Here is a 19,222-nt window from a genome sequence, read left to right on the forward strand (position 1 = left end):
TCAGGTTGTGAAATATGTTTTCTATGATGACTTCACTGCCGAGGGTTTGAACACTCATCACTTCCTCCAGCTGGCAGGAATACAGTGGAGTTTTTTTTTTTTCTCGGAGCAGAGAGCAGATTTTCTTAAGTGAATAACCGCTCAGCTTTAATGAGATTACTTTACTGGATATAAAGTGTACTAACAGTTTTACAATTCTACAATTCATTAAGCAGACACTTTTATCCAAAGTGATGAACATTAGAGAGTAAGAATAACACAAGGGCACCTCGGCAGTGCTCGAGAAGAGCCCTAGAACCTCTTCTGCTACCAATTACCATATTTTGGTCCGCACTGGGACTTAAACCAGCCACCCTCTAGTTCCTAACACAAGACAAATGCAAACTGAACTAATGCCACCCCCAGTATATACTTTATACTTCACCAGCAGACGTGTAGATGTGTGGAAGATATTGAACATGCTGCACATGCATTTCAATGAACCTGATGTATATTTTTTGTAATTGAATTTTGTTCTAATAAAGTCCTTTTTTGCTGTAAGACTACAGCCTATGTATAAGATCCATGTTTTAACTCCTAAATTAGAGGGCCAACTTTGTAAATCTTTTTTTCATTTATTTAATCTTAAGGAAACATGTTGTATCCGTTTTGGTTTAAGTCAAGAGACTCTTCAGTGAGTCTGTAAAATATTAACATAAAGAGCAATCGTATGAGTAACCTTGCGCTGCCCTCTAGTGGCCGCAAATTGTTAACTGAGTGTGAATCGTCATCAGACATGCGACAAAATACCACGCATGCGCAGTAGCGTCGGGTCGACAAAATTCAAACTGGACGGCGGGTAGTTGAAGCCGACTGAAAAAAAGAACAACAAAAAAGGCGTCGTTGTCGAGGATTTAACCAAAAGTTAAAGAAAATGACGAGCACGTTGAAAGGAATCACTCTGAAGGGAAGCGCGGAGCTCGTTGCCGAGTTCTTCTGTAAGTGTTTTTTTAAATGATTATTGTGTTTTTTCCGAGCAGTTCATTGTAGTTTAGCTACATGCTAACATGCTACAGAGCCTGTTAGTGTCGTTTCATAACACTCAACTGATATATATACTCAGCAAAACAACATGTTAAACATCAAACTAAGAGTGTTTACCCTTTCGTCTTCATGTTAGCATGAATCCAATCTAGCTTTTGTTAAACTTGAAGTTTTAAACTACAACGTGTCTACAGTGAAGAGCACCGCCCACTTCTCCTCTTCCTCTGATGATTAAACTGTCCCATGTTAAACACATTGTTTGTCAAATATATGCCGAATTCACCAGAAGACCTTAAAGTTACAAGGGAGAAGGTTTTCTACATCCTGGAGTTTTTTTTATTGTGCTAGTAAACATGGCCATTTCACAATTTAGTCGATCCGTGAACGAGGTTCAGCAGCTCACCGTCAGCTTCCTGTAGAGATCAGACCGGCACCGTGAACAGCTTCCTAAATACATCAACATTGTCTTCACTACACAAACACAACATAGATACACAACACAACATACACACAAAATAGTGTAGACTTAAAGGACTGAAGTTGTATGGGCAGAACAAGGCAGGTTTTAGTGCTCCAGACAAGACATCAAAAGCATTATGACAAAGGAAAAAAAAAATATATATATATATATTATAATAATATTAAATATTATTTAATATTATAGATATAAATATAAAAAATAATAACATAAACAACATTCAAAACACACTTAAACCAACCACTAACAATACCATCTAAGAATAAATATAAAAATGGCAAAAACCTGAAATTTGGCATACTGGTATGTGCTCTGAGCGTCTTTCAGTGTTGTATTTGCTCTGAAGCCCCTGACTACAGAGTCTTACCTTCCTGACTGACACACATTCACCTGCTGGTCTTCCTTAATCGATTCTCTTTTACAGTTCGCCTCAGAACATCTTCCAGAGGATTTAGGCTCACAGTTTGCTTAGTCTGTGTTGAGTCACAGCTCATTGGCTGGCTCAGACCTCGGGGCAGCAGTCGCTCAGGGGTCAGTAACTGGAGGGTCGCCGGTTCAAATCTCCGTGTTGACCAAATCTGAAGCTGGTAGCGTCTGTGGTAACACGCACCGAACCTCCCGACCTACAAGCCCAGGAGCGCCTGCTGTGGGCCGCCCATTCACTCTGACATCTCTCCATTAGTACATGTCCGAATATGTTGTTTGTCCGAATATGTTGTTTGTGCATGTGTGTGTTCAACAACAGTGTAAAATCTAATTTCCCCTCGCTGGATTAATAAAGTATAACTTCATATACCCCCTCAGGGGCACCTTACACAGCCCACCTTCACCGATTGCAAATTATTTATTAGTTTGTTTATTAACAACAGTTTATCATCTTTCCTCTTAATTTCACGTTGCAGTATAAGTGTCGTTCTAAAATTATTTTTGTCTTTTTTTCCACCTCAGCGTTCGGCATCAACAGCATCCTGTACCAGCGAGGCATCTATCCTCCAGAGACGTTCACCAGAGTCACAAATTATGATATGAGCCTTCAGCTGACCACAGACCCCAAACTGAAGAACTACCTGACCAACGTGGTGTCTCAGCTCAAAGGTAACCTCAGTGGATCCACTCCATCAGTCTTTCCTGCTTCAGATTTGAGTTCAGATTTAATGTCTGTCTTGTGTTTTCTCAGAGTGGCTGTTTGAGTGCACCGTGCAGAAGCTGGTTTTGGTGATCACGTGTCTGGAGACCAACGAGGTGCTGGAGAGATGGCAGTTTGACATCGCGTGTGACAAGTCGGCCAAGGAGAGCAGGTCAGATATCACACCGACCACACGTCCCTGTTGTATGACATCATACTCCTGAACCATTTCACTGTGTGTGAGACTCAGTCACTATAAAGTTCTGATAATTAAGGATAGTACTTGCAGTAGTTAATTGCACAGTTTGACAACAAATACGAGTGCTCAGGGAGTTGTAATCATCCAATCAGGGTCCAGCATGTTGCATCCAAGACACTTCATATGAAAGATGAACTCTTGTGATAATCTGTATTTTACAGCTAAAACTCATAAATACATTTCAGTCAGAGAACGATCAGTATGTTTGTCACAGATGAAGAAATGGTAAAAATGGCTACCTGTAAGTTCTTTACTCAACACAGATGTAGAATCACCAGAACTACATTAACCGCTGTTCTCTTGTGCTTCCCAGTGCTCCCAGAGAGAAGTCCATAAAGACGATTCAGGATGAGATCCGCTCTGTGATCAGACAGGTCACAGCCACTGTGACGTTCCTGCCGCTGCTCGAGACGCCGTGTGAGTAACCCCGCAGCTGTGTGTCTTCTTCTACCCACAAACTGAGCTCTTCTTTTTATGGACTCACCCTGACTCTCATCTCCGTCCTCTCCAGGTGCCTTCGACCTCCTCATCTACACCGACAAAGACCTGGAGGTCCCTGAAAAGTGGGAGGAGTCCGGTCCGCAGATCATCGACCAATCGGAGGAGGTGCGTCTTCGCTCCTTCACCACCTCCATCCACAAGGTGAACAGCATGGTGGCGTACAAGAAGACGGATTAGCTTTAAACCTCACGAGCTGTAAATATCACCGACCACTAGCCCCCTCATAGAAACCTGTCGATTTTACACCGCCCTGTCCTACCTCACCGTCTGCGTCTCTGTCCAGTTTTTCTTTACTTCACCTTTTGAGAAGAAGCGTGCAGTGTCCTGTTCTGTCCGCTCTGATGTAAATATTTCTCAAGAACACTTTTCGAACTGTTAAGACAAGAAGAGTTGTTCCTAAGTGTTTCTCCCTTTCTCTCTGTTTTAGAAGCGAGTGGTTTGTTTGTTCTACTTTTATAAAAATGTCTCAAATTAAATGTCTTTCACAAAGATGTTTTTTTTCTCTCTGTATTTACTGATGTTCACCACTAGGGGGCAGTGCAAGCTTAAGTATCAGGGGTGTTCTGTTGGTTTGCAGAGAAACATTATAATGAAAACCTTTTTTTAAAAACTTGTTCAAGAGTCACAAACATGAGAGAACAGTTTAGATCAGATCAACACATTTTAAGTCTCTTGAATGATGTTAGATGAAAAGTTTTCATTTAAAATGACTTTAAAGGTCCAGTCAGTGAGATGTGTAGTGAGTGAAATGATAAAGTGATCTTACTATCTGATCAGACATTAAGGAAACATGTTATGTTGAAGTGCTGGCCTCTCTGACAACAATGCAGCAGTCAGTATGTCCTCCTTCTAACTTTAGATTCTGCTCCTGAATGATCTGGATTTGTTTGGACCAGAGAAGGTCGGCTGTTTTAAGACACCCCCACATGGCCGTTTTGGACGCCCCTCTGTTTGTCAGATATGAGAGCAGTTATCAGGTCAAACCAACAGGTGTTGCAATGATGGAAGAGGGCAAGAGAAGTGGTTCAGATAGAAGTGATTGTACCCGACCTAAAAAGCCTCTGCATGTTTCTAATAAGCTCCACGAGCAGAAACGTGCTCAAACTAGGATCAATATTGGAGATGCTTTTGAAAAATGGAGAGAGGTTAGAACACAGAAAGGTTTACAGACCGATGCAGAGCTGGATAAACACTGAAGCTTCAGAGTTCACCACATGGCAAACTGAGTGAAACTGTTGGTTTGTATTGATTTTGGCGCCCCCCTGTGGACAAAGCTGTACCTCTTACCTCTGAGTGTATTTAACAGTAAAAATATCATCTTGCTGACTTTTAACAGACAAGTGTGAATAAATTCAATTGACAAAGCAAACAAAGGCTGTCTGCAGCATGACATTATAATCATTGAGAGTGTTCACATGGACTTTACTTTCTCGGTTATGATCCTCATCCTGGTTTTAATCATCTTCAGGATGTGGTGTTAACATCCACACAGAGAAACCTGGTTATTCATCTCCCTGTGTGCATGATAAAAACTAATATCCTGGTTTTTGATTAGTGCAGGCGCCTGTGATGTTTATTTTTTACAACACAAACTGCGGGCATTTTTAAACCTGAGAATAATGAGACCACCGTGGCTCAGCTCTATTGAATGACAACATGGTGTTGCAGGTATGGCGTATCCACCTCATTTCCAGCAACAAATTAAATTAAAAAACAAAAGACAAAAGTCAGTTTCTTTGTGGCTCCAGAAGGGAGCGACTGCCATGTTTGTAAATGGACTTGTAAAGTGTTTTTCTAGTCTTCTGACTCCTCAAAGCTCTTTTACACCTCAGGTCACACCTGCACATTCACACACTGATGGTAGAGGCTGCTGAGTAAAGAGTCCATCAGAAGTAACTCATCCCATTCATACACATTCATACATCGCTGACAAAGCAGAAGGAGCAACTTTGGGTTAAGTGTCTTGCCCAAGGACACATTGACATGTGGTTGCAGGAGCTGGGGATCAAACCTTTGACCTTCCGGTTGAGGATCACCGACTACCACTGAGCCACAGCCGCCCCATGTTTTGCTGATACATTACTTGACTGAGGCCGCGCCTGTGCAGGAAGTCAGCAGCTGTCAGAAACCGAGGTAAGGCGTGTACTTGCCACAGTATCCCGTTTTCTTTCCGAGTCATCCAGGAAGCGAATCAGGGAATCAAGAAATCGGGATATGATGTTTACAAATATGATACTTAAAAAACCCGATCTAAACCTGGACACTCAAGTCCATGTCAACACACTCAATCTCAATTTCAGTCTCTGTGACCAACAGCTAAACTTTAAAACAGGAAACACATTTTTCTTAAAGTCCGACCTTTAAAACAAAATAAGTTTGAGTTTCTTACTGTAACCTGTCATCAGGTGCAGTATTGCGACCTTCCCGGTGAGTTTTCTTTCCTTCATGAACTTTTCAAACTGACCGTGACGAAACCTCCCAGGTGACAATGATGATTGCACCTGTTCCAAAGGTGAAAATCACTGAAGATCACACTCGTTAACTGGATCACCTGGACCCGGATGTTCAAAGGGTTTAATCCAGATAAAAAGATCTGGGTTTGGCTGTTCAAAAAAAAACTAGATGGGAGCACCCTGATCCAGGTACAGAGTTTTGATTATCACCAAACCCACATAACCCCTGCTTACACGTACACTTAAAGATCCTCACAGCTGCTTTGAATTAGTTATCTAATGTTTGACAGTGATGCGTTTTTTTTTTCTGGAGAGAGAGTTGGGAATGACATGTGGGAGGGGAGCCACAGGTCGGATTCGAGCCTGGGCCGCCTGCTTGGAAGAATGCAGCCTCCATACAAAGGGCGCGCGTACTAACCTTTATGCTACCGACACCCCTGATGAAGATGCTTTTGGATGATTTTGATACATGTTTATCGTTACCGTTGCAACAGCTTATGTTACGCCAAAGATCGCTGCATAAGGAAGCGTGAGCTGCTCCTGAAAGCTGCCGTACTGTTTCTGTTTGTGCTGCTGTGATAAAAACGTCATGTAAATTATACTCTGATACATTAGCTCGTCTGTAAACATATTCTCTTCCTCCTACGGTCAATGCAGGGTTTGTTTTCATCGGGGGGAAGGGGGGGGGGGGGGTAGCAGAGATAACTCCCATGATTCCCCACCAGCCTCGATGTCATCTTTTGTTCTTGTTTTGATTGAGAGCCCCCTGGTGGTGGAATATACATACTGCACATTTAATGCGAGCTCCATCAAAGTTCTCAGTCATAATAAAAAAAGTTGTTTCTCTATTATCCAGGTAAATCTTATTATACAGATAAAGTATAAACTCCAACTATTGTAGGGAAAAAAGAACGAGGACAAATAAAAGTTTCTGTCTTTTAATCGTGAATCGGTCCTATTGTATTACAACAAGGCAGTGGAAAAAATCTGGACCCATTTTCACGTGAAATGTCAGGCCTAATCTTTGGCTCCTTTACATTTTGAACAAAAAAACAAATCATAAAACACAAAACATTACATTTCAAAGTGTCATCTGGCGGAGTCGTTACTAAGAGAAGTCCTTCAGAAAGCAGACGAGACTCGGTTTAAAAGGTAAGAAAACTACATTTCCTGTGCTCCCGTACAATATAGAAACTCTAATAAATATACAAAAGAGAAATAAATATGCAATAGTTAAGACGACGAGTGAAAAATGGTACAAAAGACTCAAACTCTGGTAGGCTGTGTGTGTGTGTGTGTGTGTGTGTGTGTGTGTGTGTGTGTGTGTGTGTGTGTGTGTGTGTGTGTGTGTGTGTGTGTGTGTGTGTGTGTGTGTGTGTGTGTGTGTGTGTGTGTGTGTGTGTGTGTGTGTGTGTACGTACAGAAGACATTAAAACTATCAGAACTGTGACACCATGGAAAGATTATATAAAGATCTGAATCCCACTGAGACGGTTCTGATCCGCACACATCTGAACCAATCAGTGTTCACTTAAACCACGCCCCCTGTGAGAGCCTGTGGGCCTTTCTTAAACCTCCCACTACACCCCTCTCCCTCCACACTTCCACTACGTCTAGCTGGCTCCCGTGGAGAGTCGGCCACTAGTGTTGTCGTACTCAAGTTCGGTCTTGGTCTTAAGACCGGTCTCTAGACTACTTTTTTTAAGGTCTCGGTCTCGTCTTGGAATTGAAAGCATTTTTATTCTGTCTTGTCTCGGTCTCAGACTGGGCGGACTCCTGATTTTAAGTCAAGGCCACCACTGATTGGCTATTTACTTCTTTTAACTTCCATTCATTTGTAGTTTGATTTGTATCCCCCGGTTACGGCCTCAACCTTCCCGGTGTTACGCTCTGTTACACGTGAGTGACACGTCCTCTACACACATGATGATTTCTCAGTGATATTTATGGTCTTGGTCTTGTCTCGGTCTCGGAGCTCTCTGGTCTTGAGTATATCTTAGTCTTGGTAAGTGTGGTCTTGACTACAACACTATCCACCGCATTAAGTTCTCGTCCACATGTGGACGGGTATTTTTGAAAACAGATGTTTTGACCTTTCATACACAAACTGTGTTTTAAGTCACTGAAAACTCTCCGTTAGTAAAACTCCTTGAAGATGGTGAAGATGTTCAGAAACTCAGTTTAAGTGTTTCTGTGTAGACGGGAAAACAGAGTTTTGTTCTTGTAACGTCACGCTGTGCGCCGGTCTCTCCTCCGTGTGACGTCCTCAGTTTTGTTTCCATGAGATTAGTGCGATGTTAGACGTCACCAAACTAGCGCTGATGCTAACATTGCTAACTGGACTTTTTACATGCTGACACAAACAAACACAGTTACTCTCCCACTATGTGGACGAGCAGAGACGCCTGATTGGACGACTTTGTAAAATGAAACGGTCACTGCAGAGGAATGGTGAGAACCTTTTAGATGGTTGTTGACTTGGCGTGCTGTTGACAGCCCTAACAGTGCATTTTGCGTTTTCATGTGGATGAAGATGTGTTTGAGAACTGAGTGTGTCGACGGGATTATCTTTTGAAAAAAGGCGTTTAAAAAAATACCCGCCTACATGTGCTTTTAAATAAGACAAAAAACTAAGTATCATTCGGATGTAAATATCAAAAAATCTGATTTTGATGAGTCTGCACAGCAGTGTTTATGCAGACAAGTTATTTTTTGAGTGACATAAATCACCTTTCCATAAAGTTCCTGTTTCTGTGGGAGTGAGGGGAGTTGGTCCCAAAGCGTTCTGCTGTATTTACCCCCTCCACCTTAAGGAAGGTCGCTTCATTCAACTGAGGGCGGGACGTCAGGCAGAGTTCAATGAGTGTGGAGGGAGCGATCTGAGAAAGGCCATGTGTGCGCGTGTGTGTGCGTGTGTTTGTGAGTCTTCAGGGTGAAAGCCACTCTGTGCAAAAATAAAAATGGCTATGGTAATAAATATAGCTTAGTGCTGACTCTTCTCTGATCAGTGAGGGCAGGAAGACAAGTGTCACAAAAGTTCAGTGAAATGAGGAGATGAGACGAGGATCATTCCCGTTCTAAATACATGACATCATTCTGTTCACTAGTTCAACTATGTTTATGTGACATCTTGGGTCTTATAAGGCCGGCTACACACAAGACGATTTTCTAATCTTCAGAAGAAAAACAAACATGGAGGACGTTCGACGTCGTCAGCTGGCTGTGCTGGCGTGCGTTCAGTTCTGCAGCCAAAAACAAAAATTGAGACATGGAATATGGATTGTAACCCTGGCTGAGCAGACGCAGACGTGCTTTACACAACATCCGATTGGTGACGCGTCACGGTCTGTTGCTCTCATTGGCTCTCAGGTATTCCGTGGGGGGAAGCCCGATATGTATCATAAATATCAAACAAGGTCATGAAGGCTCTTACTCGATCGGGAGCAGGAAAATAATCGTATTGACATCGAACCCTGGAGGGGTTATTTGGACGAATAATTGCTTGAGACTAGCCCTGATTTAGGCCACACCCCTCGATCGTTGTGGGGGACAAAATGGTCCGAAAATTGTCTCATGTGTAGCCAGTCGATTTGCAGCGATTTGCCATTATTCTAACAGTGTTAACAGTGACTTTTACAATTTGAAACATGGCAACATTGCGAAAAAGAAAGTCAGTGAAGTGAGGGATCTTTGCGTCGGCTCGAATAGTTGATCAACATTGAGATTCTTTTGATGTCTTAATGCATCAACCAAACCCCTTTCATAAAACGACCACTTTAAAAGTGTTTCGCTCGTTGTTTTGCAGACAGACCGGACAAATCATGAATATAACTTTCAGCATCCTTCTGACATAGTTACTGTAATAGTGCAGAGGAGAGGCTTCTTATTTAGACTTCCTACAGCTGTGATAAACCAGGTTTTATCCTGCATGTCTCGCTAGGTCTGTTAGCATGCCGTCATTGTCCATTTTCACTCGTTAGCTTTGAGTTCAAACTTTATTAAAGTCGGACTTCTGGCATTGTTTTAAGTCATCTTCAGTTAAACTGCTACAAAGGGATTTATGTGATGGGAAAACCTTTTAAGTTCAGTCAGGGGGGATGGATTATGAAACTACTTTAAGACCCAAGATGTAAGAAAGCTATCAAAGTGAATTTGATCCTGCACTAAATCTGTTGTTTTTCTCCTTGTAGGGAGATGTGTGTTTGGTCCTTTCCATGCACAAAACCTGATATCTGTCCTTCAAGGTGTCGCGCTTATTTCATGAATTTTTGTGAGACCATGTTGTGCAGGGTGAACCTCCGACATCTGTGTAGTTGAGGCTGGTGTGTAGTGATCACATCAAGCCGTTGACGAGCCCTTTCTCACACTCCTCGGCCAAAAGCTTCCAATGCTGCCGGTTCTCCTGGCATCCCTCCAACAACGGGGAGCAGAACTCCGACATTCCAGCCAAAGTCTGTGACAAACACAAGAAGGAGATTACATTTAATGAGTACTGACTTAAAGCTCAAAGACTTTTTCTTGTCACAAAGTTTTCTCACACTGGAGGAAGGCAAACAGCATGTTTAGCTAAGTGGAAAATAACCGGATGAAAGAGGAGGAGACAATATCTCTATATCTGTCTCTTATTTTACATCGGAAAGGCTTAAGTGGTAGAGTTAGTTGTTTCTCAACTGGAAGGTCGGGTGCTCCTGCAGCCACATGTCGATTTGTCCTCGGGTAAGACACTTTAACCCAAGTTGCTCCCGAGACAAGATTTTGTCTTTCAGCTTTTTTAGATTTAATTTAAAAATGAAAGTCAAAATCTTTGTTCTCAACATTTTGAAAATATTCTCGTACTGCTAAATATTCAAGAAAACTCTCCCTTTTCCCTGGAAATAATTTCTTTCTTGTCACACTTCATTCTTATCATTTAAACTTCTGATATTCTCCTCATGTTCTCATTTCATGTTGTCAGTCTGAGAAACCTTTAGAGCAGCTCTGCATGATCTGCAGCTCAAAAAAACCTCCTTATTTATCTGATACTGACGTCAGTAAAAACTGTTATTTCAGCCTCTGCCTGAAACGGTTTGTTTCAGCTGCTGTCTCTTTAAAAACCCCACTCTCTTCTGGTTGGAAGCCTTCAGTGGGGCAGAACGCTGCAGGGCTGCCAGGGGAGGGCTGCTCTCCAGCGCAGGGAGAAGAGAGTCTATGTAAGAGGTTTCACCGGCTTACGTTGAGGTTTGAAGCCGTGGTGAAATTCTTGGTTTCATGTCAGGGAACTATCGTGCGATTTGCAGAATAAGCTGTTTAGCGCCCTCTGCAGACTCATCCTGGGATTACTCCAACATAAGTATACCTCGTGATCTGAAATTTTGCCCACGTTTAATTTGGACATCCAGCATTGTGACACTAAATGTGAGTTTTAAAATAAAGAATCAGCAGAATAGATTAACTTTAAACCTCACTTCTTCCTGATTTCTGGCTCAAATTCTCCTTTATACACAAATGTCTGCGGTAGCCATGAGCGAAAAAGTCTTTCCCAGCTCTTCATTTGGTTCAGATGTTTCCAGAGAAATAAAAAAAACCCAGCGACAACCACAAGTGAATTACCTCATATAACTGAGTACAGATGGCATCAATAAAGGACACTTGCATGCTAGGAATCTTATCTCTCTTCTCACGATTCATCAGGTCCTAAAGTGAAAGAGAGAAAGTTAGAAACATGACATGAGAACAAAAATGTAGAGACTGAAATTTTTTTTCCAATTTCAGGACAAATTAAGTCTTCGGTAAACTTGCAGTGATACAGTTCAGTGTCATAAATGTTGCACTTAATTGAGAAATGGTGTCTAAATGACAAAAAAACAGGAAAAAGCACATTGTCATTAAACCATAAAGGCTCCAAATCAGATCCCTGAGGCACCCCACAGCTTGTGATGTTCTCATTAGTAGAAGAAGTTGCCTCTGAGCGCTGCACTTACGCTGGGTTCAATGTTGAGCTCTCGTCGCTCCTTATCCCCCTGTTCAAAGAACTCAGTGGCCACCAGCTCAGCAATCTGCACCAGAGAAAAGAAACTGAGGTCATACAAAGACCTTAACCCAAACAGGAAATTCTATTTACTGTCAGTTGATGATAAACTTAAAAAAACAAGATGAGACAAAACATCAAGAACTTTTCAAACATTATTAACAGTGATATCAATTATTTTCTTTTCCACTTGGCAACACCATCTACTTCTTTCCCGCATAGGGCTGGAATATATATATATATATATATATATATATATATATATATTTGTGTACAGAAAACCATGTTGATTGAATCTGAGTGTATTATGTTGGAGTTGGAGCTTATAAAAAGAGTTCTTCCTTCTGCAGAATTTTGATTGACACCTGAAATGCAAATGCAGGAACTATGATGCTACCCAGCGGACCAATCACAGGGCTTGCTGTCAGCATTGTTTTGACATGTAGTTACATTTTAGAGGAGAGGCGCAGGTCAGGTAACATATGGAGGCTTCTGCGTAGGTGCAGGGCTATGCTAACCTACAGTGTAGCGTTGCTTGACGCAGAAGCATAAACCAGGATTGAGAGGGTTAACCCAGGCTAAATATCTTGAGAGGTGAATCGAGGATAAATCAGCTCCTGGAGTCTGAGCCCGGCTTAAAGTTGCAGAGATTCCACTTTTCCAACTAAGCTTCACATCACTGTCAGATTACTGTGAGATATTTATCAGTTTCAGGAGGATGTGTGACGTTTAAAAAATGCCGAACACAACTGCTTTTGTCGTGACCTCAGAAACACTCTGGCATATCCGTGACAGAAAGTTTAACGACCATCCAAGGAGGCTGATTTGAAGCGTCTTGGTCAAACTGTGAAACAACTTGAAAAGAACAGAAGAGACACGCACAAGCAAAGTTTATGAAGACGGCAAGAAAGAAAACACGCGGCATTCGAGCGCTGTGGAGAAAAACAGGCAAAAAGTGCAGTAAAGAAACAGCACGAGATGTGGAATTTAAGAAACATGTCAAGAACAAAACAAAGTAAAACGAGGTCTGGCAAAAGAGTCGAAGTCAGTCTCAGTTAATGTTCTCCGTCTGTTTATGGAGAGGAAAATGAGATCTGACTGCAGCCTGGAGCTCCAATCAGCGTCACTCTGTGTGTGTGTGTGTGTGTGTGTGTGTGTGTGTTGAAGCCATCTGCAGCTCGCTGATTGACTGTGTAATCAAGACTCAGTGTTACAGAGCTGCAGGGAGACGGAGAGAGGGAGTCTATTCTAGCCGACTTAAACTAACACTTAGCATGAGGCAAATGTTCACCGCTGAGGCTAATTAACCCTGTCTTTATTTACTTACCCTCATGTCTGTCAAAACACAGAAGACTTTTTGTCTGCATAGCAAAGTGAGCGAGCTCCAAGTTAAAACAACTTCACCGCTTCATTAGACTTCCAACAACAGCAGAAAGACCTGCGGCTGCGTTTATGAGAACATGCAAACTGTTGATCCTGGAGGATGCTTCCACAAACCTCAGCCAGGTTTTTATCATCAGGCTGAAGAAAAGTTGGGTCCACTGGTCATTTGCAGGTTGATTTTGGTATTTTTAAGACCTGGCTCTTATTATTCTAAATATGTGGGGGTCTTATCTTCTAGGAAATAAAAGTTTTGGGATAAGTATTGTGGATTTCTTCAGCCGACAGTTACAACATAGGCTGTAATAGCTTAATGAGTGGCCCTTAATGGCCTGTGTCCACTGAGACCGAGTATTTGCTTTGGCATCGCCCATTTTCAGTCCAAAGTTCTGCTTTTTCAGCGCTCAACGCCCTGTACACAAAAACAGCCTCAGCACCAGCTGTTTTTTGTCACTGTGCTCACAGTGCTCTCTCAGATGAAAATAGTTAAAGGTCACATATTCTCCTCCTCTTCTTCAGTTTAAATAAGTCTCAGAGCTCCTCAAAACATGTGTGTGAAGTTTCTTGTTCTAAATCCACTCTGATCCTGTATTTGATCATGTCTATAAACCCCTCTATTTCAGCCTTGCTCAGAACAGGCTGTTTCTGTGTCTGTACCTTTAAATGTAAATGAGCTGTGTTTGACCACGCCCCCTCTCTTGAAGGGGGTGTGGTAAAGGTTCTTTGCAGCTTTGGAAATGTTCAATTTGTCTTTGTCTGAAAGTTTGTACAAAATGAGGATTTTACTGATAACAGCTGAGTTCAAACATTCTGAAAATAAAAGTTTAAGCCTGTGCGACTCAAAAGAGGACAGGGAGACAAAGAGGAAATAATCTCTCCTTCAGTGTTGGCAAATGAGAGGCACAGTTTGATAACTTAGAACCGGATGAGGTGCTGGTTATTGTGTGTGTGTGTGTGTGTGTGTGTGTGTGTGTGTGTGTGTGTGTGTGTGTGTGTGTGTGTGTGTGTGTGTGTGTGTGTGTGTGTGTGTGTGTGTGTGTGTGTGTGTGTGAGTTTTTAACAGGAGAATATATTTGCATGTGAATGTTTACTGCACTCCATGTTTTCAGAGGTGTCATCTGAGGACAGCAGCACAGCTGTTCTTGTTAATGATCCCTCACTTCTCTACACACACACAAATACACACACAAACACACACACACACGCATGGAGCATGGAGTTTGTGTGCCTGTCATGACTTTCACCATCGCCGCGGTTCCTAACGAGGTGCAGACAAACGGAGGTGAGTCGAGAGAGGAAACAACAGGGACACGACTCAGAGACAGGTAAGGTCAGGTAAGGAGAGACTGGAAGGGTAATTGCGTTATTTCTCAGCCTGGGCGTCGTGTTTGAGTAAATTGGAGTGGAAATTACACTTTTGTACGAAAAAGTTTGGAGTTGCTCTGCTTGCTAGATGGCGCTGTTGAGAAGGTTGGATCAAACGACTTTCATTCAGACTGTAAATATTAATGGATGAGTGTATGTGTGTTAGAAGCCTGAGTGATGTCACCCATCTGCTCCTGCAGGGGGCGCTGGAGTCCCATTGATGGCGGTCTCCATGCTGGAAATGCTGTCTCAGTCTAACTTTCAGTCAACCTAACGACAGGCTGAGAGCTGGAGCTGAGGCGGGTTTTAAACCTCCTGACAAACCGTTACACCGCGCCCACCTGTCAATCATGTCAGCTACACGCTAACTATGGGTAACACGTATCGTTCATCAAATCAAAACAGAGCCTTTAAAAAAAAAAATTCCCCCCCTGTAAAATGTGTGCCCATGAGGACAATAACTAATCAGACCTATTTAGTTTTTTTGTACCAGGCTGTAAAAAAGTTAATTTCATTTGATAAGTGTCTTGAGCTTGAGATGCGACAGACTATTCCTCCACTGTGTGATTAAAAAAAATTCAAATCAAACATGTATGTGTGAATGTTTGTACCCTCTTCTGCACCGGCCAGGGCTTGGTGATCGCTGAGATGTCGCATGCAGTCATCAGCATTGACCTGGAAGAGGAGGAACATTCATATTCATTCACACCGTATATATTAATAATCATTCACATGTTTTAATTATCAGTAGAACCTCCCTAAAGCATAGAGCTACATTTTGGGCTTTATGGGCTAACATATGGGGCTGGATATCATGAACATACTCAAACAGAAATATTTTGAAAGGATTGTGATCAATAATATGTAGAGCTGGACACAAATCAGCTCCTGTTGCTCCTGACTCTCTGAAGAGATAAGACCGCTCACCCTGTTGTTCTCTCTTTTTTCTACTAACACATCTGTAGCATGTGTGACGCCGACCATGGAGGAGAGAGGGAGATAGAGAGAGAGAGTCCTGTTTCTACTCAGGCTCTCATTGGCTATAGTAGCTTAGGAACAGTGAATGGAAGCTCCTGATTGGTCACATGGGGTGTCAATCAGTGCATGAATTAGAGCAGAGAACACAGTTCATCACAGATCCCATGCACAGAGGCTATAATTCTCCACGCGGGCCACCTGGGTTCAAATCCGACCTGTGGCTTGTATCCTGCAGGTCATTCCCCACTCTCTCTCTATCTCTCTCTCCAAGATTTCTGACTCAATCCACTGTCCTATCTCTTTAAAAAAAAGAAAGAAAATGACATTCACAAATTTCTGATGATGTCTTTGAATTTTAGACACTCTATCTTTTTTATACCAGACTGAGCTGATAATATCCTTACTCTAACCCTGACTCTTGGAAAAACATGACTTGTCTCACTGTTGATGTTCTGTTAGCGTGTATGTGTTGGTGTCAAAAGTTCTGGAGGTTTGGCGCTCACCTCAGCAGGTCTCGGTGATGTTCATCCTCCCAAACAAACTGACTGTTCTTGGTGAGCTCGAAGAACTCCCCCCGCCTCCTGAAAACACACACACACACATATATAATGACACAGCAGATAATTATCCGCATATTAAACGTACTTACATCCCCTGCCACCCACAGTCTAGACTGAATGAGGGATGAGATAACAGCTGTAATCAGGGAGGACGATAAGTGGAACAAATAGGGCTAAAGGTACAGAAGAAAAAAGTTGCAGCCAAGATGAAAGAGACGACACTTCACCAAGTTTCTGGTGAAACATACCGGCTTTAAGCCTTTAAAGGGAAATTCTAGTTTGCTCTGTTTTTAAATATTTAGGAGGTGAAATGAGAAATTGGTATAAAAAGATTTAGAAATGATCCAGTAGCGTACTTCATCCAGCAGCTGCAAAACGCCTCTGTGAGCAGGTATATACGCCCAATTAAAAAAGTACTAAAAGGGTTTCTTTCCAATGTATAGATTAAGATTGTTTGCCTTTAATCATAGGGACAGCTAGAGAGTGTGACGTGGCTGGTACAGGTGGAGAAATAAACGGCAGGTATAAGTCCCGGGCAGAGGTGTAACGTAATGAATCACATTTACTTGCGTTACTGTAATTGAGTAGTTATTTGGTGTACTTACTACTTTTTAAGTCGTTTTTAAAATCTGTACTTTTACTTAAGTAGGTTTTCTGTTAAGTTTTGTAATTAGCTACATTTTAAATCACATCCGTTACTGAGTAAAAAAAAAATAGGCCTGCTATGAAGCACCGGAGCGACGAGAGGCAGAGAGACAGAGAGAGAGAGAGAGACAGAGAGAGAGAGAGAGAGAGAGAGAGAGAGAGAGAGAGAGAGAGAGAGAGAGAGAGACAGAGAGAGAGAGAGAGAGAGAGAGGGAGAGAGAGAGAGCGAGAGAGAGATAGAGAGAGAGAGAGAGACAGAGACAGAGACAGAGACAGAGAGAGAGACAGAGAGAGAGAGAGAGAGAGACAGAGAGACAGACAGAGAGAGAGAGAGAGAGAGACAGAGACAAAGAGGGAGAGAGAGAGACAGAGAGACAGAGAGAGAGAGAGAGAGAGAGAGAGAGAGACAGAGAGAGAGAGAGAGACAGAGAGAGAGAGACAGAGAGAGACAGAGAGAGAGAGAGAGAGAGAGAGACAGAGAGAGAGAGAGACAGAGCGAGAGAGAGACAGAGAGAGAGAGAGAGAGAGAGAGAGAGAGAGAGAGACAGAGCGAGAGAGAGACAGAGAGAGAGAGAGACAGAGAGAGAGAGAGAGAGACAGAGCGAGAGAGAGACAGAGAGAGAGAGAGAGAAGAGACAGAGAGAGAGAGAGAGACAGAGAGAGAGAGACAGAGAGAGACAGAGAGAGAGAGAGAGAGAGAGAGACAGAGAGAGAGAGAGACAGAGCGAGAGAGAGACAGAGAGAGAGAGAGAGAGAGAGAGAGCTCCGAGGGATAAACAAATCAATTCCGGAAAGTTTTTCACAATAAAAGTCCCTAATTGCCATCTCTGTGATGTGCTTTTATTTTGAAGCAGATGTATGAGGAAGTTGGGTGTTGTAAGCTGGTGCAATTTAACACATCTCAGATGTGTTGAAATAAATACTTCAAACCAAACAGATTCAGTTAGAAGCTTCAGTAGCTAAGAGGTAAACAAACAGTGACTTAAACATCTACTATAATCTCATACAGGCTCATTTTAAAAACAATCAATGGATTATATTTCATCTCAGGTTTAGTTGCAGCTACATCAGCCTTTGAAGTTGCATTTGAGACTAACTAGCCTCAGAATAATAAAACTAAAAACACAAATACTTTTTATACTTTTTATGATTGAGACAAAGATCCTTTTAGTATTTTCTTAAATAGTTTAAAGGCTTTATATGAGATTTTTCACACTTAAATAGAAATCCAGTATATCCTCTGAAAATAACTCTGTGAGTCATGACTGTCTACAATGGGTGTAACACCCGAGTCCCACTGTCTGTGATGTTTTCAGAGTTTTCAGAGTTCTATCTTCAGTTTGTTTACATCGTCGGGACGGCCGGCTGACTCCTCCCCTTGAGTATAAAAGTTGTTTAATTGAGGGACTAGAGAAAAGAAGAATAACATACTGTACTCACTGCTTAACTGTGTTTCTAGATCACGCTCATTTCAGGTAAATGTACATGCAGTGTGAAGATACGAGCATAATAAAGATCGCTAGCATTAGCATGCTAACACAACAATGCAGCGCAAGTTGTTTAGGTTTCATGCTGGTGCTCAAGGGCGACATCTGCTGGATCAAAAAATCTCATATAAAGCCTTTAAACATTTCCCTTCATAAAACAGCTGATCACTTGAACATATAATCCTTGATTATTTATTCGTCATTATTTATATTTTGTTTTTGTCAATGGGGTAGAAAATAAAATGTTTATCTGAAAAGATAAACTTTGTAAAGATTTGCCTTTAATTAAAAAAACTTTGAGATTAATATCCTCTCGTCCTTTTGTCACGACACACGAGAGTTGCGTTGTCAAAAAAAGTAACTAAGTAACTTTTACTCAAAGTACATTTTAAACAAGTTACTTTTTACTTTTACTTTGAGTACATTTTTAAATTAGTACTTTTACTTGTACTTTAGTAAAATTGTATCAAAGTAACAGTACTTTTACTTGAGTAGAATATATTAGTACTCTTTACATCTCTGGTCCCAGGCTAGCTGGTTAGCATCAGTTAGTTGACAGACAACAGGGCGACACAGCACTCTTATTCTACAAACCTTAATATTGACCACACAACGACTCTATGGTGTTGTATCCACTGATCATACATGAACAGGTAAACATAGGGAACCTGCACCGACTCGTCACTCTCGGTCTCACACGCTCAACAAGACGGCTGTCAGAGTAACAACCTTCTCTTTCACAAACTCAAAACACAACAGATGCACCACCTTGCGGTGCTATTTTGTACTACAACGATATTCTGGCTGTAGAGCTGTATGAATGATCTGATTCTGATCGTACACACTCAACTCTGAAGCCTCTGGACGCCGTCTATCACTCTGCCCTCAGATTCAACTTTGCACAATTCCTTTCTAAAAACACAGACTGGCAAAATCAGGATGCTGTGAGATGATGAAAAC

The 19,222-nt window shown here is 41.9% G+C and overlaps 2 protein-coding genes across 2 annotated transcripts in view; one reads left to right on the plus strand and one right to left on the minus strand.

Moving 5' to 3' along the window:
* Positions 1-805: 805 nt before the first annotated feature.
* Positions 806-3,878, plus strand: mad2l1 (MAD2 mitotic arrest deficient-like 1 (yeast)). The gene is made up of 5 exons (XM_020643606.3): positions 806-977; positions 2,450-2,596; positions 2,679-2,799; positions 3,200-3,303; positions 3,398-3,878. The coding sequence occupies exons 1-5, from the start codon at positions 914-916 to the stop codon at positions 3,562-3,564; spliced, it is 603 nt and encodes a 200-aa protein (XP_020499262.1). The 5' UTR covers positions 806-913; the 3' UTR covers positions 3,565-3,878.
* Positions 3,879-6,764: 2,886 nt separating this feature from the next.
* Positions 6,765-19,222, minus strand: part of pde5ab (phosphodiesterase 5A, cGMP-specific, b) — a 54,873-nt gene continuing 42,415 nt past the window's right edge. Inside the window, 5 exon segments of the mRNA XM_020643595.3 lie at positions 6,765-10,293; positions 11,430-11,513; positions 11,801-11,875; positions 15,204-15,267; positions 16,074-16,151. Of these exon segments, the coding sequence (XP_020499251.2) occupies positions 10,174-10,293; positions 11,430-11,513; positions 11,801-11,875; positions 15,204-15,267; positions 16,074-16,151 (421 nt within the window). The 3' untranslated portion in view covers positions 6,765-10,173.

The sequence above is a fragment of the Labrus bergylta genome, chromosome 22, assembly GCF_963930695.1.
Source record: "Labrus bergylta chromosome 22, fLabBer1.1, whole genome shotgun sequence".
Classification (NCBI taxonomy): domain Eukaryota; kingdom Metazoa; phylum Chordata; class Actinopteri; order Labriformes; family Labridae; genus Labrus; species Labrus bergylta.